Source organism: Perognathus longimembris, chromosome 17, assembly GCF_023159225.1.
Source record: "Perognathus longimembris pacificus isolate PPM17 chromosome 17, ASM2315922v1, whole genome shotgun sequence".
Classification (NCBI taxonomy): domain Eukaryota; kingdom Metazoa; phylum Chordata; class Mammalia; order Rodentia; family Heteromyidae; genus Perognathus; species Perognathus longimembris.
This window is the reverse complement of record NC_063177.1, coordinates 26,881,456-26,906,165: the sequence shown is the minus strand read 5'-3', so window position 1 is coordinate 26,906,165 and position 24,710 is coordinate 26,881,456. Positions and strand designations below refer to the sequence as shown.

The window sequence follows — 24,710 nt, the reverse complement described above, 5'->3', positions numbered from 1 at the left end:
AAGAGAACTACAGCTTCTTTGGTGAGCCACCACTAAAGAAAATTCACTGCATTTTCACACCAATATTAACACCAATATTAACATTAAATATGAAGAAGCATAGCACCTTCCTTACTTCCACTATTCACTGCCATACCTAAATTGGTGTGCTAGTTGTTACTAAGCTGTTATGAATCCTATTGGTCAAAGAAAGCATCTATGTTCTATATTAATGGAGATTCTAAGAATTCAACCAAGCAGGATGCTGGTGGTTCACACCTATAATCCTAGTTATTCAAGAGGCTGAGATCTGAGGATTTCGGTTGGAAGCCCCCGCAGGCAGTAAAGTTCTTGAGGCTTTTATTTCTAATTAACCAATAAAAAGCCAGAAATGGATTTTTGACTCAAGTGGTAGAGTGCCAGTCTTGAACAAAAAGCCAAGCAAGAGTGCAAGGCCCTTAGTTCAAGCCCAACACCAACACAAAAGACAAAAATAATTTAAAGGTAGCTTTAAGGTTTACAACTTTGTGAGTGAAATATTTGCATATACTTATTCCTTTTACATTTTCTGTGCTTAGACCTAGGTATGTCTGGTTAGTAACTTAAAGACAGACTGTACTTTGATTTATGTCAGTTCAGCACTTTTTTAAACACTTCACATGTCTAATAAACCTACAGAAAAAGTGGAAGAATCAATATAAGTTTTGCTCTTAAATTCTTCAGTAAGAATTACTGTAGGAGATCAAGCATTTGTATAGGAGCTCCTATTCATAACATAGTGCTAAAGTATGTTTCATCAAGGAAGGTGCATTGGGAAAATAAAGCAGAACTAACCCATTTTTGTCCATTTGACTAACTGGCTGCCTGTTACCTTTTTAGGCCTCTTTGCACCTCCACGTGCCTTCAGTGCAATCTGACGAGCTGCTTCACAGTAAACACTCCCACCCACTTGACTCAAATCAGACTTCAGATGTCCTCAGGTACAACTCTTTTATCACTCAAGGTTTGCCATTGCAATTTTTTTTTAAGGGACAAAGGATTCATTACTTCAAAGGATTCTGCTCTCGGTTCCTGAGACCCATGCACTGGACACAACATGACCACAGTGGGAAAATGGAGCAGACAATTACCACAACTCCTAGCAGCCAGGAAGGAGGCTGAGGGAGACACAGAAAAGGATAGAGAGAAGGGAGGGAGGAGAGCGGAGGGAGAGGGAAGAGGAGAGGAGGGAGGAAGAGGGAGAGCAGAAAAGATTCCTGGGAGAGCCTTCAAGGACATACCCAAAATGACCTGTTTCCTCCACCCAGAAGTCTACAAGTGTTCCACAACAGCCCAGTTCACTGGGGACAAAGTTTTAAAAGCAGGAGTCTACTGGATATATTCCATTATCAAAACACAAAAACCTAAATATATTCTATTAAGCAAATTAAAAACCCACTAGATATGCAGGCACTTGTGAAAAGTTTTTGAAAATGCATGGTATCTTGACATTTGGTCATTTATTTCTAATTTTAAAAATATACCTGCATCTTACAGCAAACTATAATGCTATTTAATATACTTTCTAAGCACCTTCTGTTACTTGTAAAGATATGCTCATCAGTAACCTGAGTATAGGTAATTTGAGAAGGTATATTAAAAAGCACACTATTCCACATTATTGAAAATATTTCACCAGTGACTACTTACATAAAATCGGTAAACTCTTTCATTAAGGAGCTTCGCATTTTGTTTCTTTTCTTCTGTTGATTCCTTGGGCTTGAGCTCAGGGTCTGTGTGTTGGGACTGAGCTTCTTTGCTCAAGGCTAGAACTCTACCCCTTGAGTCATCGTTTCCACAGCTGACTGTGGGGCAGTCAGTAAAAGTCTCATAGACTTCCTGCCTGGGCTGGCTTCAAAAATAATCTTCTGTTCTCAGCTTCCTGACAAGCTGGGATTACATATCAGAGACACTCGGGCCATTGCCATTGCAATTTTAAGAGAATATAATGTTGATTATTAGGAAGTTCTCCCACTTTTGGCAAGTTTACAGTTCTATATCCTTGGGTATCTGGATAAATTATGTTGTTTAGAATTAACAATTTTCTAAAGTAAAAAATTACTTATGTATTTGTTTTTATTGTGCCTGTCCTTGAACTTGCAGAGAGAGAGAGAGAGAGTGTGTCCGTGTGTCCTGAGGCTTGCACTCAGGGCCTGGATGCTGCCCCTGAACTCTGTGGGGGGGGGGGGTGCTAGTCCTGGGACTTGAACTCAAGGCCTGTGCCCTGTCCCTGAGTTTTTGTGCTCCAAGGTGGCATTCCACCACTTAAAACACAGTTCCATTTCTGGCTGGGCTGACCTGGAACTGCGATTCTCAGATTTCAGCCTCCTGGGCTGGGGATAATGGCCTAGTGGCAAGAGTGCTTGCCTCCCATACATGAAGCCTTGGGTTCAATTCCCGAGCACCACATATACAGAAAACGGCCAGAAGTGGCGCTGTGGTTCAAGCAGCAGAGTGCTAGCCTTGAGCAAAAAGAAGCCAGGGACAGTGCTCAGGCCCTGAGTCCAAGGCCCAGGACTGGCAAAAAAAAAAAAAAGTATGAATAAGATCATAGGTTCAGTTCCTAGCACTTAATAAAAAAAAATATATTCTTGGCTGAGGATGCAGCTCACTTGCCTATCATGCCATCATATGCAAGGATCCTGGGTTGGATCCCAAACCCTCAAAAGTCTCAAAGGCAGATTACTCAGCTGCGTGGCTGGTGGCTCGGGTCTATAATTCTAGCTACTCAGGAGGCTGGGTTTTGAGGATTGTGGTTCAAAGTCAGCCTGAGCAAGAAAATCTGTAAGACCCTTATCTCCAAAAAGCCAGAAGTAGAGCTGTGGCTCAACTGGTAGAGTGCTAGCCTTGAGTAAAAGACTTAGGAAGCTGGGCAATGGTGGCTGACATCTGTAATCCTAGCTACTCAGGAGGCTAGAATCTTTTTTTTTTTTTTTTTTTTTTTTTTTTTTGCCAGTCCTGGGCCTTGGACTCAGGGCCTGAGCACTGTCCCTGGCTTGAGCCACAGCGCCACTTCTGGCCATATTTTTATGTATGTGGTGCTGGGGACTCGAACCCAGGGCTTCATGTATATGAGGCAAGCTCTCTTGGCGCTACACCATATTCCCAGCCCTCTTATTCATACTTGTAGGTGCAAATACACTACCATTGAGCCACTCCTCAGTCTGAGAATAATCTATGAAATTACTTATTTTTCTTCCCAAGGCCCCTATTCCATATCAGAGTGACTTTTTTAGTCAGATGTAGTAGTGCGTGCCTGTAATCCCAGCACTCAAGAGGCTGAGTTAGGCAGGAAAGTTTTTGAGTCTGAGGCTAACCTGGATTACATAGTAGACCCTGTCCTAGGGGTGGGGAGTAAAGTGACTAAATATTAGATACTATACTTTAAAACTATTTCTGAAAAGCTGCTTGACTTACAGAGTTTATTTGTTCTTCAGGTTTGTTTTGGAACAGTATAATGCACTCTCCTGGCTAACCTGTGACCCTGCAATCCAGGACAGACGCTCATGTCTCCCAATTCATTTTGTGGTGCTGAATCAGTTATATAACTTTATCATGAATATGCTGTGATCTTCATTTGATGGAACTTTGCAAGAAAAGAATAAGGAAAAAAGGATATTTTGCTGCAGGTTGAAGTTGCAATTTTCTTCTCAGTGAAAGTCATTTGTGATGGGGTCTAATTCTTATTACTTCAACAAATATTGTTTTGACTTGGGGGAGGGGCTATAACCCTATTTTTCATTGACTATACTGAACTCTTTAGGAAGATGACTGATCATACAAAACGTATTATAACATTTTTGTAGCAAAAATTAACCTTTTTTTTCCAGTCACAGTATTTGTGAAAAGTAATGAGCCATAGTACCCAGTCATGTTAAATGAATATTAAAAGCATGGAAAGGAAACATGAAGAACAATGAATTTCAACATATGGCTTTAGAACATCAAGATGTTCTTGTATTTGGATTATAGTATCTAGTATTCAAAAATGCCTGCATCTCTTATTTATTGTAAGTTTTTAAATGTATAAATTGTCTTATATTTCTTAACCTCTTTTATAAAAATTTTCCTAGAAGGTTTATACTGCCTTCTTGCTTTAAAGCAATTGGTCTAAAATATATGTAATCGTCTTAATTAAAAAGTTGCAGTAGGGTTGCTTTTAGAGTATTATTTTTTTGTAAGGGGGTGGGTGGGACAGTAAATTTGTATTGTCTCGATGTACAGTTTAATGGGGATAGAGGGGGAATAATGTCCATACCATTGTGTGTGGAGGATTTACAGCTAAGCTGTAGTTGCAGAGTACATGTACAGTAATGAAGTTCACTGTGTTTATAAATTGAAAAGGTACCGGGTCTTACAGCATTTTATATATCACACCTTTACAGAATAACATGATGGCAATATACAAGTGATATTGTTAGGCGGTTTCACTTAGAATAAAATGAGAATTCTTCAGTTATATTTTGTACTATGGTTTAGGGCTATGACTAATATTTCAGGCCATTTCCAGTGAAAGAAACTTAGTTTTACAAGAAAAAAATTTGCTACTGAATGCTTAAACTAATTTTGGTGTTTATTGTTACATGCTTAATTGTTTTTGTTTTTGTTTTTTTAGTTTTATCAGTGGCACATTTAGGCATGGGAATATTATTAATTATGCCATTTATCTGCAGGATCTGCTATAAGATTGAAATTTAGCCCAGCTCTAGGCATTTTACAAATTATTTTAAGAGCAGTCACTCTTGATTGTTTGACTTTTTTTTTTAAATTAAAGATTGGGAATGTGTGTGAGAGTATGCATATGTATGAGTGTGTGTGTGTGCAATCAAACTGTGGTGTAAATAGATTCTCAGTGAATTCTGGTATTCAGACTCTTATTCCACTAGTGAAAGAACCATTTTCTAAACTGTTTCCCTTTGCCTTTTTTATTTATTTAATTTTCTTGGTTTGGAGATGGCAGTCCCAAACATCAGAGTCTGTACTTTCCTATAACACAGCTCACATTAAGGTAGGGCATATGCCAAGGAGGTTCTCACCTCCCTAAAGAAGGGACTTGAATTTTAGGGACTTTAATTCACCCCTTCCTTCAATACAACTTTCCCCCTTCTTGTTTGCACATGCCAAGATAACTGCTTTTATGCAGGCTTTTCCCCCTTGAAAAATCCTTTCTACAGTGCTGCTCAGAAGAGAGCCCAAGTTAGCCTCCTACCTGTATTGCTGACTTGAATTCACAGTCGCCAAGTCTACCTGTCTTTCTTGGAAGCAGTCTAGGAAAATTCCTATTTATATGTTCATTAGTTACTCACAAGAACAAAATCAGTTGTATTTACAAAACACTAATTTGGTTTTTTTAAACTGAAACTTGTTTTGTAAATATGATATGCTTAGCATAAATAACACTTTCTTATGAACAGTATAACTTCTTTAAATTGTGTATATGAAAACCTTAGCAAGTCTTGTTTTTTTCTGTAAAGAACTTAAATCCAATTGGTGAACAAGTTTTCATTTATTCCTTCTATATTACAACGCAACTCCCACTAGTTATATTTTGATACTGAATTTAAAGATCTCATCTCTGCATTTAAAAAAAATTATGCTAACACCACAGATTATGTTCTGTTCTGTACTTTTTTGGGGAAAATGAAAAAACCTTCTCTGAGATTGAGAGAAAAGATAGTTATTTGGGATTTCTATTTAAAAGTATCCTTTTTAAAATATACTTAGCTCAGTAGTGGCTTTAAAATGTTTATAATCTCAGTTGTTTAAAATCAGTAACCTATTGTTACACCTCAGATTCAAAATAGATTTAAAAAAATTATTCCCTGATAGTTTTTTTTTTTTAATATGGAGCCATAGGAGGGACCCCAGCATATAATTCCTTTTTATCTGGGAATCAGGGAATAGTTACCAATTATACAGAATTTACTCATAAAAATTTTTCTTCCCTTCATGTATCATTTCACACTTCAATAGAAAGTTATTAAATAGCCATTAGAGGTCACTTGGCTCATTTCAGAAAAAATGAACTTAAGTCTTTTGTGCAGGATGATGGGTCTGACTTACTTATGTACTGTCACAGACAAGTATGGGTAATTCTGTTTTACTTAAGTAGGTAAGCAAAATATTATTTGTTATATCAGTGAATTACCAACACCTTGACTTCTTTGTTAACAGTGCTGATGTCGTTTTTTGTGTAGTTATCCATTATGAAGCAGAGTGGAAATTCAGTATTTTGGCATCTTAAAAGATTAGTTATATGTCTGCTTCCAGCCAGTGAGAAACATCTAGCCATACCTTTCTTATGCAAGCCATTCAGTTATCAGGACTGTGAATTAACACTGTATGAATAAATTTCTGTACACCTTATTGTTTGGCCAGAAGGCCACCAAGTGTACTTATATGTAATCCTTAAATTTTAAAATAGCTGTAATTTTTAAATATTTCTAAACTTTTCTTAAACCACTAAAATTAAGCTCTTACTACTTAGTCAACTATCCTCAGCTGTATTCGTACTCAATTGTCAGTATGGCACAGATTACTGTATTAAAATATTCTCTTCTCTCTTCGTCTTCATATTTGCCTTCTGAGGTAATTTTTTAACTTAATGTGTTACTACAAAGATTTGCAGATCTTTAATCAAGCACTATGTTAATACTGTAATATCAAAATACTATGTCACATTATTTATAATGTTCAAATTGAATAGATTAAAAGGAAGTTTTTAAATGCTATTGCATCATATAATTTGCTACTCATCCACTATGGCATTGCGTATTAGTCTATTAGTACATTTAATGTTGCTTGAGTGATATTTTGGTCTGGGTTTCCTTTTAATATTTTAGTTTACCTAAATTAAGGGAAAATGTTTTTAATGTACATTTTATTTTGTCCCACCCAACCCCCCCCCCAAAAGAATCAGCTGGAAATCTTTCCTTTTTGGTTTTTCCTGGTGTTTTAATGGGCCCAGAACTGTGGTTTAAATTTTTACATAGGTTTTTTGTTGTTGTTGTTTTTTGGTGGAGTATAAATTGAAAAACTGGATTTGGGACCTAAAATACTCCTCAGGTTGTATACTCATGAAGTTTTAAAATAGCTTTGGTTTTTCAAAGTAAACTGGATTTGTGGACCTTACAGTTACTGAATTCAAACTACAAATTGTTGCGTCATTACTGGACATGTCAGCATCAACCCTCTCAAAGTAGCTTGATCACTTTATGAAGGGGCCTTTTAAAGTTGTTGTTTAGCAGTAACATTTAAAATGGTCCAATTGCTTTTCTTTTTAACGTGACAAAAAAGAATAAGGAACAAACACTATTGCTGCCGAATGCCATAACACTGAGTTGTACAAATTGTGATTGAGGAAATGAAAAGGTTTATACTTTTTAAAAAAAAAAAACAAAACTTCAAATGGAATAAATTATTCATGAAGCCTTCATTGTGATGTCTCATTCTGTTAAAGCTATTTACATTTAAAATTTTTGCAAATGTTAGCATTCTTGTTCTGTGAAAAAAGGTGGCCTGGAAACAGGTAAGTGGACTTTTAATTTTTATCTGTGTACTTTTAAAAAAGACTTTAATCTCAATGGGACATTGGTGGTTTACGCCTGTAATCCTAGCTACTCAGGAGGCTGAGATCTGAGGACTAAAGTTCAGAGCCAGTCTGGGCAGGAAAGTCTATGAGATTCTTATCTCCTATTAACCACCAGGAAACTAGAAGTGGAGCTGTGGCTCAAAGTAGTAGAATGCTAGCCTTGAACAATAGTGTCCAGGAACAGCACTCTGAGATCAAGCCCCATGACCCACCCCACCCCCGCAAAAAAAGATTTTAATCTCTTCATGCATGATATATATGATAACCTGTACATATACTAATTCTTTTTAGGTTGATTGACTGGGTGTTAGTTTTTCTGTCTGAATGAGTATCTCCAAATATTTCCAGTGAGCTCTGTTCTCTTTTTTTATTTTTTATGCCTGCTCTGGGGTTTGAACTCCGAGCATTACTCTCTCACTCAGCCTTTTCATTCACAGATGGCAGCCACTTGAGCCACATTCCTACTTCCAGCCTTCTGCTGGCTAATAGATAAGGGCCCTTTGGATTTGTCTTCCAAGGCCAGCTTTGAACCTCAATCCTCAGTCCTGAACATCTAAGATTATAGACATAAATCACTGACATACATCTTTTGGCCTCTTAAGTGTTAGAAGCATAAGACAAAAAACTTAGATATGAATAACACATCAAAAATAGTGGTCCTTGTGTGGGAGGAGCTCTGTCCAAGTCCTATAAGCATTTTCTTAGAATGTTTCTGTGAGACTAAATTTTTGCAGTCACATTGAAACAGCTTCTTACAATAAATGTTCAGACAGTGTTTAATTTTTGTTGTTGTTGTTGTTTGGGAGGTTGGTCATAGGGATACTTACACTCGGGGCCTAAATGTTGTTCCTGAGCTCTTCAGCTCAATCCTAGTGCTCTCCCACTTGAGCCACATCACTACTTCCTGTTTTCTGGTGGTTAATTGGAGATACTACTCTCATGGACTTTCCTGCCTGAGCTGGCTTTGAGCTATGATCCTCAGATCTCAGCCTCCTCAATATCTAGGATTATAGGCATGACCCACTGGTGCCTCACTAGTTTAGTTAATTGATTATTTATTTATTGCCAGTTTGGGGGCTTGAACTCGGCCTGAGCACTGTCCCTGGCTTCTTTTTGTTCAAGGCTAGCACTCTGCCACTTGAGCCACAGCACCACTTCTGGCAGTTTTCTGTATATGTGGTGCTGAGGAATCTAACCTAGGGCTCCATGTATACAAGGTATTCCCAGCCACTTGTTTAATAATTTTTAACAGTATCTATCTGTCCTGTCATCTTTCTATCTATCTATCATTTTATTATCAGTCCTGAGACTGTAACTCAGGGCCTGGGCAGCTGTTCCTAAGTGCCTAGTTCTTTTTTTTTTTTTTTGGCCAGTCCTGGGCCTTGGACTCAGGGCCTGAGCACTGTCCCTGGCTTCCTTTTGCTCAAGGCTAGCACCCTGCCACTTGAGCCACAGCGGCCACTTCTGGCCGTTTTCTATATATGTGGTGCTGGGGAATCGAACCCAGGGCTTCATGTATACGAGGCAAGCACTCTTGCCACTAGGCCATATCCCGAGCCCAAGTGCCTAGTTCTTAATGATTCTTTAAAAGGAGATGTAGAGGGTGGGACTATGGCCTAGTGGTAGAGTGCTTTCCTCATACACATGAAGTGCCCTGGGTTCAATTCCTCAGCACCACGTATATAGACAAAGGCAGAAGTGGTGCTGTGGCTCAAGTAGTAGAGTGCTAGCCCTGAGCAAAATGAAGCCAGGGATTGTGCTCAGGACTTGAGTTCAAGCCCCAAAACTGGCACAAAAAAATGGATATGAATTAGCTGGACACTGGTAGCATGTAATACTAGCTGCTTAGGAGGCTGAGATCTGAGGATTGTAGTTCAAAGCCAGTCTAGGCAGGAAAGTCTTATCTCCAATTAACCACCAGAAAACCAGAAGTGCACTGTTACTCAAAGTGGTAGAGTACTAATATTGGGCAATAAAGCTCAGGAACAGTGCCCAGATGCTGAGTTCAAACCCCATGGCCAAAAAAGGAAAAAAAAAAAAAAAAAAAGACTTGTATTGCCAGGTGCTGGTGGCTCATACCTATAATCCCAGCTATTCATGTAGCTGAGAACTGTGACTTGAAGTCACTGTGGGCAGAAAGTCTGTGAAACACTTACCTCAAATTAACCACCAAAAAGCCAGAAGTGGAGCTGTGGTAGAGTAGCACTAGCCTTGGTCCAAAAAACCCAGGGACAGTGCTCAAGACTTAAGTTCAAGCCCCACGGCTGACAAACCCCCAATAAAAAGGAAGTATATGGTATTACTGAAGTGTATGGTATTATTTTTTGTCTCAAACTATATTATGTCTTGTTTGTTTTTCCTTTTTGTAGTAAGTTGTTTTGTGTGACTAAAATGAACCTTAGTACCTCAGACTCTATTGCCCCAGCCACTCTCAAACCTCAATCCTCAGATCTTAGCCTCCAAGCATCTAGAATTATATAGGCTTGAGCCAATGGTTTCCAGCCACAGGTATTCTTTATCTTGCATAATCCAGAATTGTGAAAGCCCAAGTTAATTGTTTGTTTCTCTGAGAGTCTTCTCTTCCAAAATTCCTCTTCAAGCTCTCCATGTGGATTCATGTATGTTCCAATCCCAGGGCTTTTTGCTCAAGGCTAGTACTCTATTCCTTGAGCCACAGCTCCACTTCGGGATTCCCCCCCCCCCTTTCTCTCTCTGACCCCCCCGCCATAAAATTCTCACTGGGTGCAGCGAGCCTGGTGCTATGATCCTAGCTACTCAGGAGGCTGAGATCTGAGGATCACGATTCAAAGCTAGCCCTGGCAGAAAAGTCCATGAGACTAGTCTCCAATTCACCACCAGAAAACTGGAAATGGTGCTGTGGCTCAAGTGGTAGAGCGCTAGCCTTGAGCTGAAGTGGTCAGGACAGCACCCAGACCCAGAATTTAAGCCCCATGACCGACAGAAAAATATTTTTTTTGTTAAACTTGTGAAGTAAGTTGAAATAATACTAGGGTTCTAGCCTAGTACTTTTCTGTTTTTTGTTTGTTTTCCAGGACCAGGATTTGAACTCAATGCCTTACTCAACTCGCCTTGCTCACACTTACTCAAATTCCCCTGCTGGAACTATACCACTTGAATCATGCCTCCAACCTAGCTTTTCTCTGGATATTTGATAGTCTTGACTTTTTCTTGAGTAGCTAGAATTGCAGATATGAGTCACTGGGTGCCTGACCGAATATCTAGAACAACATTGTAACACTTCAGCCTTTTCTATTTAGTTATTTTATAATCACAATATTCCTGAGAGAGAATTGATAAAAATTAAGAATGTGCCCACTGGGCACTGGTGGTTCATGCCTGTAATCCTAGGTACTGTACCTAAGAGTCTGAATTTTTTTTTTTTTCCCCTATCATGGGGCTTGAACTCAAGGTCTGGGTGCTGCCCCTGGGCTCTTTGCTCAGGGCTAGCACTCTACCACTTTGAGGCACAACACTTCAGTTTTGGAGTGGTTAATTGGAAAGTCTTAATGGGAAAATTTCCACCCAGGCTGGCTTTGAACCACAATCTTCGGATCTCAGTCTCCTGCCTAGCTAGGATTGGAAGTGTGAACCACTGGCACATGGCTAAGTGTCTGAAATTTGAAGATCAAAGTTTGAAGCCAGGCCAGACAGAATAATTAAGATTCTTATCTCCAGTTAACCAGTAAAAACCCAAAAATGGAGTTATGGCTCAAGTAATAGCCTGGAGAAAAAGCTAAAGAAGAGTAGGCACCGGTGGTTCAAGCCTGTAATCCTAACTACTTAAGAGGCTGTGATCTGGGGATTGTGGTTCAAAGCCAGGTTGAGCAGGAAAAGTCCAAGAGACTCTGATATCTCTAAAGCAGAAGTTACAAGCTGTGGCTCAAAGTGACAGAGTGCTAGCTTTGAGCTGAAGAGCCCAGGGACGGTGCCCTGGCCGAGTTTAAGCCTCAACACTGACAAAAAAAAAAAAAAAAAAAAAAGCACGAGACCCCGAGTTAAAACTTCAGCACCAACACATGCACATACAAAATGAAATACTTTAGGATATGGTTGTCATTGTAGCTATTTGAGAAATCTGCAGGCAGAGAATCTACAGGATAAAGGTAGAAATACTGTTTGAACTAAAATGATTTAGGACAAATAACCATTGAAATAATATTGTTCAAGGAAACATGGATATTTAGTGGAAATAATTATCTTCTAAACGTGAATGAAAATGTCCAGACTGCGTAACAAGTTTGCTGTTAGCAACTAGATTTTATTATCTAAGTTTGACAATTCAGGTTTCTATCTGACAGTATTCCCAGCCCCCACCCAACGTACCAAGAACATGTAACTAAGATTACAGAAGTCTTGAAAGCACTGGCTTATTTGACTTTCATGTAAGTTTAAACAACAGAGTAAATAATTCTACTCTTGACTTATGATGAAAGTTTTCCCTTTTAAAAAGGGTTTTCTTGTGTATTTCTGTTTCATCTATTCTGGTCTCAATTTTTTTTTCTTTGTGTATATGTGCCAAATACTGGGACTTGAACTCACAACCTCACATTCTTACTTGGTTTGCACTCTTACCACTTGAGCCACACCTCCACTTCTGGCTTTTTGCTGATTAATTGGAGCCTCATTCCTCAGATTTCAGTATCCTGAGGGTTGAGCCACTGGCACCTAACTTTTTTTGTTTGTTTGTTTGTTTGTTCCAGTCCTGGGGCTTGAATTCTGGGCCTTGTCACTGTCCTTGGCTTCTTTTGCTCAAGACTAGGGGCTGGGAATATGGCCTAGTGGCAAGAGTGCTTGCCTCTTATACATGAAGCCCCGGGTTTGATTCCTCAGCACCACATATATAGAAAATGGCCAGAAGTGGCGCTGTGGCTCAAGAGGTAGAGTGCTAGCCTTGCGCAAAAGGAAGCCAGGGTCAGTGCTCAGGCCCTGAGTCTAAGGCCCAGGACTGGCAAAAAAAAAAAGAAAAGACTAGTACTCTACCACTTGAGCAACAGCGCCACTTCCAGCTTTTTCTGTATATGTGTTGCTGAGGAATCAAATCCAGGTCTTCATGCATGCTAGACAAGCACTCTACCACTAGGCCACATTTCCAGCCCCTGTTTTCTCTTTTTCAATATCTTCCTGTGTCTTTTTAAGGAGTGCTTTCCTGAAAATTAAAGTCCTCTTCCTCGTCGTCCTCGTCCTCCTCCTCTCCCTTCTTCTCCTCCTCCTCTTTCTTCTTTCTTCTTCCTTTTTTCAAAATGACCCAGCAAAACTGTTAATGATATTTTGTCTTGGGTGCCAGTGACTCATGCCTATAACTCCGAGGGTGTGGCTCAAATGCTAGTATGCTTACAATGATCTAAAAACCTTAGGGAGAGAGTGAGGCCTTGATATAAAGCTCCAGTACTGCACCAAAACAGAAAATGGAAAAAAATATAAAGGAATGGGTTTTTGTGACCATAAAAGGCGGTTGTTGGGGCTGGGGATATGGCCTAGTGGCAAGAGTGCTTGCCTTGTATACATCAGGCCCTGGGTTCAATTCCCCAGCACCACATATACAGAAAATGGCCAGAAGTGGGGCTGTGGCTCAAGTGGCAGAGAGCTAGCCTTGAGCAAAAAGAAGCCAGGGACAGTGCTCAGGTCCTGAGTTCAAGCCCCAGGACTGGCCAAAAAAAAAAAAAAAGGCGGTTGTTGAAGTTGTGGTAGAGTTCCTAGCATGCATGAAGCCCTGGGTTCGATTCCTCACTACCACATAAACAGAAAAAGCCGGAAGTGGTGCTGTGGCTCAAATGGTAGAGTGCTAGCCTTGATCACAGAGAAGCTCAGGGACAGAGCCCAGGCACTCAGTTCAAGCCCCAGGACTGACAAAAAAAATAGTGGTTTTTTTAAAGAGCCCCCCCCCTTTTTTTTTTTTTTTTTGGCCAGTCCTGGGGCTTGGACTCAGGGCCTGAGCACTGCCCCTGGCTTCTTCTTGCTCAAGGCTAACACTCTGCCACTTGAGCCACAGCGCCACTTCTGGCCATTTTCTGTATACGTGGTGCTGGGGAATCGAACCCAGGGCCTCATGTATATGAAGCAGGCACTCTTGCCACTAGGCCATATCCCCAGCCCCAACCCCCCCTTTTTTTAGTAATTAAATTTCGTTGACAAGGTGTTGTGCAAAAGGGGTACAGTTACATAATAGGGCAGTGAGTACATTTCCTGTGATATCTTACACCTACATTTTTCTTTCCCTTCCCTAGATCAGGTAGGCATATATACAATACCCAGTGTACCAAAATCATATACAGTAGCCATGTGGTGTACGCCAAAGGAAATTCACCTAGAACTTTAAATATAACATCAACAATAGAGTTTGCTTATCCTTGTTCTATATGATCATATATACATAGCTGTTGAGCTATTGTGATCCACTGAGAGGTCTATTCTAGACCTTTTTATGTTTAGTAGTTGTTTGGTTTTAGATACATAATGTAAGGTCGCTGACCCAAACCTGTGGAAATACCATTTGAAAAGAAGTTTGTTGTTTCACAGACCTGGTCTCTACTGTCCCCACCCGCCCCACCCTAACAGTCATATATTAAGGAGGCCATTCCCCTTTGTTCTCTGTGTTCTAGGCTTGTCTCGCTCAACATTATTTGTTCAAGTTCTGACCATTTCCCTGAAAATACCAATATTTTATCATTTCTAATCACTATGTAGTATTCCATTGTGTATAGATACCACATTTTTTGGATCCATTCATCTGTAGAGGGGCATCTGGGTTGTTTCCATATTTTGGCTATTGTGCATTGTGCAGTGATAAACATGGATGTGCAGATGTCTTTCTGATATCCTGAGACCTGTTGTTCAGGATGGATGCCTAGGAGTGGTATGGCTGGGTCATAGGGTAGGTCTATGCTGAGCTTTTTTTTTTTTTTTTTTGCCAGTCCTGGGCTTTGGACTCAGAGCCTGAGCACTGTCCCTGGCTTTTTGCTCAAGGCTACCACTCTGCCACCTGAGCCACAGCGCCCCTTCTGGCCGTTTTCCATATATGTGGTGCTGGGGAATCGAACCTAGAGCTTCAGGTGTAGGAGGCAAGCACTCTTGCCACTAGGCCATATTCCCAGCCCTATGCTGAGCTTTTTGAGGAACCTCCATACTGTTCTCCAAAGTGGTTGTACTAATTTGCACTCCCTCCAACAGTGAAGAAGGGTTCCTCTTTCTCCGCATTCCCTCCAGCATTTGCTGTTGGCTGAGTTCAGAATATAGGCCATTCTAACTGGAGTGAGGTGGTATCTCAGGGTTGTTTTTATTTGCATTTCCTTTACTGCCAGGGATGTCGAACATTTCTCATGTTAGCCATTTTTTCTCTTCTCCTGTGATGTCTCTCTTTAGCTCCTTTGCCTATTTAATAATTTGTTTACTGGGTTTGGAGGAGGTTAGTTTTTTGAGTTCTCTGTAGGTGACGGATATTAGGCCTTTGTCTGTTGCTGTGCTGGTGAAGATCCTTTCCCATATGGTTGGCTGTCTTTCTAGTTTGGTGGCCATGTCTTTAGCTGTGCAGAAACTTTTTATTTTGTAGTAGTCCCATTTGTCGAGTCTCTCCCCTATCTGTTGTGCCCTTGGGACTATATTCAGGAATTCCTTCCTGTGCCTATAAGTTCTAGCATCTTTCCTACTCTGTCCTTCAGTAGTTTCAAGCTTCAGGTCTGATGTTGAGGTCCTTGATCCATTTTGAGTTGATCTTGGTGCATGGTGATAGGCTAGGGTCTACTTTGAGTTTTCTACATATGGCTGCCCAGTTTTCCAGCACCAGTAGTTGAAGAGACTATGTTTTTTCCATTGTATGTCTTTAGCTCCTTTGTCGACTATCAGCTGACTGTAAGAATGCAGCTTTATTTCTGGGTCTTCTATTCTATTCCATTGGTCTTCAGGTCTGTTTTTATACCAATACCAGACTGTTTTTGTTATGATGGCTGTATAATAGAGCTTGAAGTCTGGTATTGTGATTCCTTCTGTGCTGCTTCTTTTGCCTAGAATTGCTTTGGCTATTCTAGGTCTTTTGCTGTTCCATATGAATTTACGGGTTGCTTTCTCTATTTCATTGAAGAATGTAGCTGGGACCTTGATAGGGATTGCATTGAATTTGTATAACAATTTGGGCAATATGGCCATTTTCACTATATTGATTCTGCCTACCCATGAACATGGGAGGTCTTTCCATCTCCTTATGTCCTCTTTGATTTCCCTTTTTAGATTTTTATAGTTCTCATTAAATATAAAGACCCCCTTTCTTAAACACCGGGAAACTGAAGGTGGCACTGTGGCTCAAAGTGGTAGAGGGGTAGCCTTGAGGGAAAGAACTCAGGGACAGCATCCAAGCCCTGAGTTCAAGCCCTACGATACAGAAAAAAAACCAAAGCCCTATGATAGAGAAAAAACCAAAATCTCCGTTCTTTCTCAAATGAACACAGCAGTGGCTGGGAATATGGCCTAGTGGCAAGAGTGCTTGTCTTGTATACATGAAGCCTTGGGTTCATTTCCCCAGTACCACATATATACAAAAAGGCCAGAAGTGGGGCTGTGGCTCAAGTGGCAGAGTGCTAGCCTTGAGCAAAAAGAAGCCAGGAACATTTCTCAGGCCCTGAGTCCAAGCCCCAGGACTCACAAAAAAAATCAAATGAACACAGCAATAGCGCTCTCTCTCTCTCTCTCTCTCTCTCTCTCTCTCTCTCTCTCTCTCTCTCTCTCTCTCTCTCTCTCTCACTCTGTGTGTTAGCATTGGGGCTTGAATTCAAAGCCTCTTGCTTTCAGCTTTTGCTCTTAAGGCTAGCCCTCTCCCATTTGAGCCTTGCCTCTGGCTTTTCTGCTAGATTATTTGAAATAAGTTGCAGATTTGCCTCCTTGGGCTTGCTTTTGAAGCTGGATTCTCAGATCTGAGCCTATTGAGTATCTAGGTTTATAGGTGTGAGTCACATGTGCCTGGCAACCTTATCTTCTTAACCAACTTTGTGACTCTCAAAAAGAGTTCCAAAACACTTTGAATAAAGAACGAAAAAAAAAAACAGGCAGCAAATAGGACTTAATGTTCCTAACAAAAGGTACAAAAAGAAAATACCATTTTTACCTCCTTCCTGTCCCAACCTACCCCCCCCTTTTTTTTTAAAGAAGCAGCCTGGAGGATTTTCAAGTTGTATAACAACCTTATGAGGGAAATCTAACCTGAGATAGTTAACGGATTTCAACAGTGGCTAGTTACTACTTTTTCCAGACCTACACAACTTACATCCTAGATGGTGAGAGATCCTACAGAGAGGATTTTACACATGCTTTGGAAAACAGGAGGGTACTGAGTAAAAATGGGCATCTTCCTAATATTTTAGTTTTGAAAAGGCAGGTACTAGAAACAACTGGCAGCAAGATGATTAGAAGCTGTCATTGTTTTATTTTTGTTCAATAAAATTTGAACAAATTAGTAGGGCTGGGAATATAGCTTGGCGGTAGAGAGCTTGCCTTGCATGCATAAAGCCCTGGGTTTGGTTCCTCAGCACCACATAAACAGAAAAAGCCAGAAGTGGCTCAAGAGGTAGAGTGCTAGCCTTGAGCAAAAGGAAGCCAGGGACAGTGCTCAGGCCCCGAGTTCAAGCCCCATGACTGGCACAAAAATTTTTTTTGACTAGTATACACCTTGTGAGCTACAAATCTCCTTAAGTCCCCAATTTGCTTTGACACATACTTGTGCATTAAAAATAATTAGATGGGTCCTGGGAATATGTCTTAGCGGTTTACGAAGCCCTGGGTTTGATCCCTCAGCACCATATAAACAGAAAAACGCTGGAAGTGGTATTTTTACAACATCATTTGTTGAAGAGGTTATTTTTTCCAACATATTTTTAGCTCCCTTATTTTAAAAAAATCAGTGAAGTACATTTCATATAGGAGTTTATTTCTGGGTCTCCCTGTTTGTTCCATTAGTTTTCATGCCAATACCAAACATTGCTTCTTTTACTCAGGATTGCTTTGGTTATTAAAGATCTTTTGTGGGGCTGGGCATGTGGCTTAGTGGTAGAGTCCTTGCCTAGCATGCATGAAGCCCTGGGTTTGGTTCCTCAGCACCACATAAACTGAAAAAGTCAGAAGTGGCACTGTGGCTCAAGTGGTAGAATGCTAGCCTTGAGCAAAAAGAAGCCAGGGACAGTGCTCAGGCCTTGAGTCCCAGGACTGGCAAAAAAAAAAAAATATTTTGTGGTTCCAAGTGAATTTTTGGATTGTTTTCTCTATCTCTGTGAAGAATGACATTGAGATTTTGAAGGGAATTGCATTAAATTTACAGATTGCCTTTGGTAGTATGGACCGTTTTATGATATTCTACCAATCCATGAACATGATTTGATGTGTGTGTGTGTGTGTGTGTGTGTGTGTGTGTGTGTGTGTGTGTGTGTGTTTCTACCTCCTGGTCCCCTCCAGGGTACTTATTTATCTTCATGAGTAATGAAAGACTATCTCACTGGGAATCTGAGGCAGTAAGATTGTGAGTTCAAGGCCAGCCTGGGTTATATAGTGAAGCCCTGTCTAAAAACAAAACAAAACCCTTAGGTCTTTGGGTGTGGGAAGTTGAGCGTGGGAGGAGTAGGCTTGGGATGAGATTGTTGTTTTTTTTTTTAATTCTCTTATGCACAAATCTTGGGACTCGAACTTTCGGTGCTGGGAAGGCAAAGGCAGAGAATTAAAGGATGGAAATCTGAGTATATTAGTATGCTTAGGTCAGAAAATAATGGACACCGTTAAATATTTCTTTTACATTCATTTCATTATTTGAATGTCACGATAATTCTGCAGTGATGAATCTAAATTCTGGGGTTAGGAATGTGGCTTAGTGGTAGAATGGTAGCCTAGCATGCAAGAAGCCCTGGGTTCGATTCCTCAGCACCACATATACAGAAAAAGCCGAAGTGACGCTGTGGCTCAAGTGGTGGAGTGCTAGCCTTGAGCAAAGAGAAGCTCAGGGACAGTGTCCAGAATTCAAGCCACAGGACCGGAAAAAAAAAAAAAAAGACTTAACAACACTATGGAGCCGACAGTGGAGGAAGGGGCGGGGCCACGCATGCGCGCCACGGCGCAGGCGCGGACGCCCGGTTTCCTCCCACAGCCGCTGTTTCTTTCCAGTACGGTGGCCGACCGGAGCCCGGTGCAGGGGATGAATGAAGGTGCTGGCTGCAGTTTGATAAAGTGTCCTCTGCTTTTCCTTCTCTTCAGACTGACTTCTGCCTGTGTGCGGCGTTCCCATCCTGTACCCGTCGCTATCGAACGACCCGGTTGTTCCCAGCACCCTGAGTTCACGGTGCTTGAATCCACTCGGGGTACAGCTGGAGTTTGGGGATCCGGGTAATCGCCTAGGCCCAACTTCGGACCGCGCTCTCGATTTCGGCCGCGTCCCGCCTGTAGGACGCGGGATCCGGGTGGGGCCCTGAGAGTCTCGAGGGTGGATCTTCAGGTACGAAGGCTCCGCGACCCCCTCCTCAGCGCGTCCTCGCCCTGGGAGGTCGGCAGCCGGCCACACTTTTCTCTGACCGCGGGAATGGTGGGTTCGTGTGAGGACCGGGCCCGCCCCCCCTCCCCCACCGAGGTCGGGCGCCTCTGCCCTGTCGGCCCTCTCATTACAGACCGGCGAGTCTCCCGCTGGAAAGGACAGCCGCGTTTCTGCCCCCGACTCTTCCAGTCTCGCTGTGCCCGGGGTGGGTCTTCAGGGGATGGCCTCGATGACCTGCTTTGGGCGCCTCGCTCCCTTTCTGTTGATGTGTTTGGTTGTTCTTGAAGACAGGTGCCCAAGTGAGACTCGACTTGCCCCCTGAGCCCTTGTTGCGCTTATACATCTGCTTTTATTCAGTGACTTGGGGGACACAGGATAGATTGGTGGCCTTCAGAGCCTTACATCTGACATTACTTTGGCTAGCCAGGTGATTTATCACTCTTTTCATCTGCTCATGGAGGGTGGGAAAAGAGAAAGCCAGCAGTGCTTTCCACGCATCAGGCAGGCACGTGAAACCAGAGTTCGAGAGTTTTGATTACGGTTATAGTCTCTCTCTCTCTCTCTCTCTCTTTCTCTTTCTCTTTCTCTCTCTCTCTCCCCCTCCCTCCCTTCCTCCCTCTCTCCTTCTCTCTCCCTCACTCCCTCCCAACCCCCCCTTCTCTCTGCCTCTCTCTTATCTCTCCTTCCTCCTCCTCCTCCTCTTTTGTTCTGACTTTGGGGCTTGAACTCAGTGCTTGTGCTTTGCTTAAGGCTGGATGGAGCTCTAGCACCTGAACCATAGCTCCACTTCAGGCTTTTTTGGTGGTTAATTGGAGATAAGAGCCTCACAGACTTTTGTGCCCTTGGCTGGCTTTGGCCCTTGATTGTCAGATCTCAGCCTCCTGAGTGACTAGGATTTCAGGTGTGAGCCAGTGGCACCTGGCTCATGCACTTTTAAGTCTTTTGGACCTCACTGGAAAGTCTTGGACTTGGATTTAGCATACAGGGGTTCATCTAAACCCTAAAAACTGACACTAGTAATTCCATCCTTAACTAAATTCTCTCATATTTCTTCTTTGTGTAACAAGAGTAGCAGAAGATTCCTAAGCAGGAAGAGAAGTTAATATACATTGTTTTCTTTCTCATTTCCCAGATAGCAGTAGAAATATAAGGAGGCAGAGAAGCCTAATTTTCAGTTGGTACAGGAACATGCCCAATATAGGGCTCTACTGAGGAAGCAACACACTTTTCGGTTTGTGTTTGTGTGTGTGTGTGTGTATTTATTTGTGTGTGTGCCAGTCCTGAGGCTTGAACTCAGAGCCTGCGCACTGTCTCTGAGTTTTTTTGTTTTTTTGTTTTCCTCAAGGCTAGCATTCATATACTTGCACCACAGCTCCACTTTGGCTTTTTGGTGGTTAATTGTAAATAATCTCATAGACTTTCCTGCCTGGCTGGCTTCGAACTGCATTCCTCAGATCTCACTATAGCTAGATCTGAATAGCTAAAATTACAGGCACTGGACTCAGATTTTTGAAAATAAATATGCTGGTATGTATGGAAACATTATACTTCTTTCATTGTTTTGTTTGTTTCATTTCCATTCGTTAGGTCCCACGGTGATGATGATGGAGTGTACAAGCCTTCAGTTTGTCAGCCCTTTTGCTTTTGAGGCAATGCAGAAGGTGGATGTTGTACGCCTGGCTTCCCTAAGTGACCCGGAATTAAGACTTCTCTTGCCCTGCTTGGTGCGGATGGCACTTTGTGCTCCTGCTGACCAGAGCCAAAGCTGGGCTCAGGATAAAAAACTTATCCTTCGCCTTTTGTCTGGAGTGGAAGCCGTCAACTCCATCGTTGCATTATTGTCTGTAGACTTTCATGCTTTAGAACAAGATGCCAGCAAAGAACAGCAGCTTAGGTACCTTATGTTCTATAGTATGTTGCTTGGGTCTTGAATTTTCAGAGAAAGGGAAATCAGATGTTCTTCAGAGCTTTCAGAGCTCCTCTAGAAAAAAGAGGAATGAGAATCTCAACTTTGGAGAGCATTTTATCTAGGTCTTTTCTATTTATAAAATGATGTATAAGTGAGGCAATGGTGGCTCACCATTAATCCTAGCTACTCAGGAGATTGAGATCTAAGGATCTTCAGTTTGGAGCCAGCTCAGGCAGGAGACGCTCATCTCCAATTAATCACAGAAGAAAATGAAGTGGCTCTGTGGCTCAAGTGGTAGAGCACTAGCTTTGAGCAAAAAAGGAACCCAGGGACAGCTCCCAGGCCCAGAGTTCAGGCCCCTGAACTGGCAAATCAACAACAACAAAAACCCACCATGTGGAAAAGTTTGACCATGTACTACTGTTATTAGGTCAGTATTCTCAGTGGGAAATGAGTAGGATAACATCCCCCAGATTAGAAAGCTTTATTGAAATCACTTGGGAGTTTTAGTTTTAAGATTACATTGGGGGGCTGGGAATATGGCCTAGTGGTAGAGTGCCTACCTCATATACATGAAGCCCTTCGTTCAATTCCTCAGCACCATATATATAGAAAAAGCCAGAAATAGTGCTGTGGCTCAAGTGGTAGAGTGCTAGTATTGAGAAAAAAGAGGTCAGGTACAGTGCTCAGGCCCCGAGTTCAAGCCCCAGGACTAGCAAAAAAACAAAACAAAACAAAAAAAGATTATATTGATTTACAAAGAATCTGTGCTGATGTTATATCCTTTCCTTTCCTGTTGTTATTCCAGAAGTAAGCTACTGTTTTTAACATAATTTTACATTAGAGTCTTTAGTTTGTGAATTCCTGAGATTATCAAATGAAGTATTATTTCAGAAGCAATAGAGAATATTTAAAATGTGGAATTATTTTGTAGATTATAACAGCTATTTTTTTTTTTTAAGTTTTGATCTGTCATGGGGGTTGAACTCAGGGCCTGGGCACTATCCCTGAGCTTTTCTGGTGAAGGCCAGTTAGTGCTCTATCTTTAACCCACAGCACCACTTCTGGTTTTCTGGTGGCTAGTTAGAGATAAGTGTCCCATGGTAGGGGCTGGGAATATGGCCTAGTGGCAAGAGCGCCTGCCTTATATACATGAAGCCCTGGGTTTGATTCCCCAGCACCACATATATAGAAAAACGGTCAGAAGTGACGCTGTGGCTCAAGTGGCAGAGTGCTAGCCTTGAGCAAAAAGAAACCAGGGACAGTGCTCAGGCCCTGAGTCCAAGGCCCAGGACTGGCAAAAAAAAAAAAAAAAAAAAGAGTTCCATTGTCTTTCTGGCTTGGGCTGGCTTTGAACTGCGATCCTCAGATCTCAACCTCCTGAGTAGCTAGGATTACAGGTGTGAGCCACTAGCGCCTGGCTCACGTAACAGCTAACTTTTATTCAGCTATTTCCACAGAGTTCTAATTGGTATTTTCTGTATTTCTATTTCATTAGGCATAAACTTGGAGGAGGTGGTGGAGAGAGCATCCTGGTATCGCAGCTTCAGCATGGCTTGACATTAGAATTTGAACACAGTGATTCACCTCGCCGATTGCGACTTGTGCTTAGTGAACTATTGGCAATTATGAACAAGGTGCATATATTTTTTAAACCAGACATGAAAGTATTCGTGATTGGCTGTCCACACATGGAAATGTAGACAAGCATAGAGGGAAGAAGGCAGGCATGCAGCATTTTCTTCTATCAGTATTTCTATTTTATTTGTGTATCAAAGGCTGAAAGGAGGTTATAAACAAGCCTAGGAGGCTCTCCTTTAATGACTATTTTTTTTCTCATTTATATCTATTCTGAGTTTTCTGTTATAAGGATTTTCTTTTTTTACCTGTTTGGAATAGATACAATGGCTTCTTAACATTTAGAAAGGAATTTGTGTCCAAATTTGTATAAATTGTCAACTTGGTAATATTGTCATAGGATAGAATTTCTCCCATAAGCATAGTGAATATAACTGAGAAAATGTGTGTAATTCACTGAGACACAGGATGAGCATTAAACATACCTCACAGATGACAGTGGATAATAAGTATCAAAACTAGATTGAATGTAGGGTGTTTATTGGCTAGCCTGGTGTCATGGACCTTGTGGGCAATTATGGTTCATTGAAACTCTAAAGTTTCAGAATGTCAAGGATCTGTCATACAAAGAACTAAATTATTCTTCATCTTAACATGGTTTATAGGAGATTAGGCAGAGTTACTGGTTTAGTTTGGTTTCATCAGTTGTGGACAAAAAAGACTAAATTCTATTTCCAAAGAAAATACAAGTAGGGGGGTTTAGCTCGTGTGTGTGTGTGTGTGTGTGTGTGTGTGTGTGTGTGTGTGTTTGTCCGTGTGTCCGTGTGTCCTGAGTGAGGCTTGAAATCAGATCTGGGTGCTGTTTTTGATCATTTCTGTATTCTACCATTTGAGCCATAGCTCTACTTCTAGCTGCAGTGAGTAATAGAGATAAGTGTCTCAGAAACTTGCCTGCCCCTGCTGACTTCAAACTATGATCCTCAAATTTCAGCCTTTTGAGTAGCTAGGATTAAAAGTATAAGTTACTGGCGCACTGCCTGGTTTTAGCTAGTTTTAGGTAGTATTTTGAGGATATTTTACAAATCTTATAATTTACTGTTACAAATAATTTATTTCCATTCATTTCCACTCTACTGATCCTCTTAGATTTCAAACACATGTGTTTTGTTTTTGTTACTAGTCCTGGGGCTTGAAATCAGGGCCTGTGCACTGTCCCTAGATTCTTTTTTTTTTAATTAATTAAATTTTGTTGACAAGGTGTTGTACAAAAGGGGTACAGTTACATAATAAGGCAGTGAGTACATTTCTTGTGATATCTTACATCCTCGTTTTTCTTTCCCTTCCCTAGATCAGGTAGGCATATATACAATACCCAGTGTACCAAAATCATATACAGTAACCATGTGGTATACGCAAAAGGAAATTCACCTAGAACTTTAAATGTAACGTCAACAATAGAGTCCTCCTGTGTCCTTCTCTTGGAGTTGTTTTTGCTTATCCTCGTCTTATATGATCATAAATGTACATAGCTGTTGAGCTATTGTGATCCACTGAGAGGTCTATTCTAGACCTTTTTATGTTTAGTAGTTGTTTGGTTTTAGATACATAATGTAAGGTCGCTGACCCAAACCTGTGGAAATACCATTTGAAAAGAAGTTTGTTGTTTCACAGACCTGGTCTCTACTGTCCCCCCCCGCCCCCCCCCCAACAGTCATATATTAAGGAAGCCATTCCCCTTTGTTCTCTGTGTTCTAGGCTTGTCTCACTCAACATTATTTGTTCAAGTTCTGACCATTTCCCTGCAAATACCAATATTCTATCATTTCTAATCGCTATGTAGTATTCCATTGTGTATAGGTACCACATTTTTTGGATCCATTCATCTGTAGAGGGGCATCTGGGTTGTTTCCATATTTTGGCTATTGTGCATTGTGCAGTGATAAACATGGATGTGCAGATGTCTTTCTGATATCCTGAGACCTGTTGTTCAGGATGGATGCCTAGGAGTGGTATGGCTGGGTCATAGGGTAGGTCTATGCTGAGCTTTTTGAGGAACCTCCATACTGTTCTCCAAAGTGGTTGTACTAATTTGCACTCCC

The 24,710-nt window shown here is 41.2% G+C and overlaps 2 protein-coding genes across 4 annotated transcripts in view; both read left to right on the top strand.

Moving 5' to 3' along the window:
* Nucleotides 1-7,453, top strand: part of Med13 (mediator complex subunit 13) — a 100,970-nt gene extending 93,517 nt beyond the window's left edge. For both annotated transcript variants that reach the window (XM_048366385.1, XM_048366384.1), the window contains exons 29-30: nt 859-959; nt 3,456-7,453. In XM_048366385.1, coding sequence (XP_048222342.1) covers nt 859-959; nt 3,456-3,588 — 234 coding nt within the window. In that variant the 3' untranslated portion in view covers nt 3,589-7,453. The remainder of the gene's footprint in view (nt 1-858; nt 960-3,455) is intronic.
* An 11,319-nt stretch (nt 7,454-18,772) lies between these two features.
* The window catches only part of Ints2 (integrator complex subunit 2), a 46,692-nt gene continuing 40,754 nt past the window's right edge, over nt 18,773-24,710 (top strand). Inside the window, exons 1-3 of one of the 2 annotated variants that reach the window (XM_048366387.1) lie at nt 18,773-18,979; nt 20,712-21,018; nt 22,532-22,670. In XM_048366387.1, the coding sequence (XP_048222344.1) occupies nt 20,723-21,018; nt 22,532-22,670 (435 nt within the window). In that variant the 5' untranslated portion in view covers nt 18,773-18,979; nt 20,712-20,722. Of the gene's footprint in view, nt 19,089-20,711; nt 21,019-22,531; nt 22,671-24,710 lie in introns of both variants that reach the window. The other variant, XM_048366386.1, reaches the window with a different exon arrangement.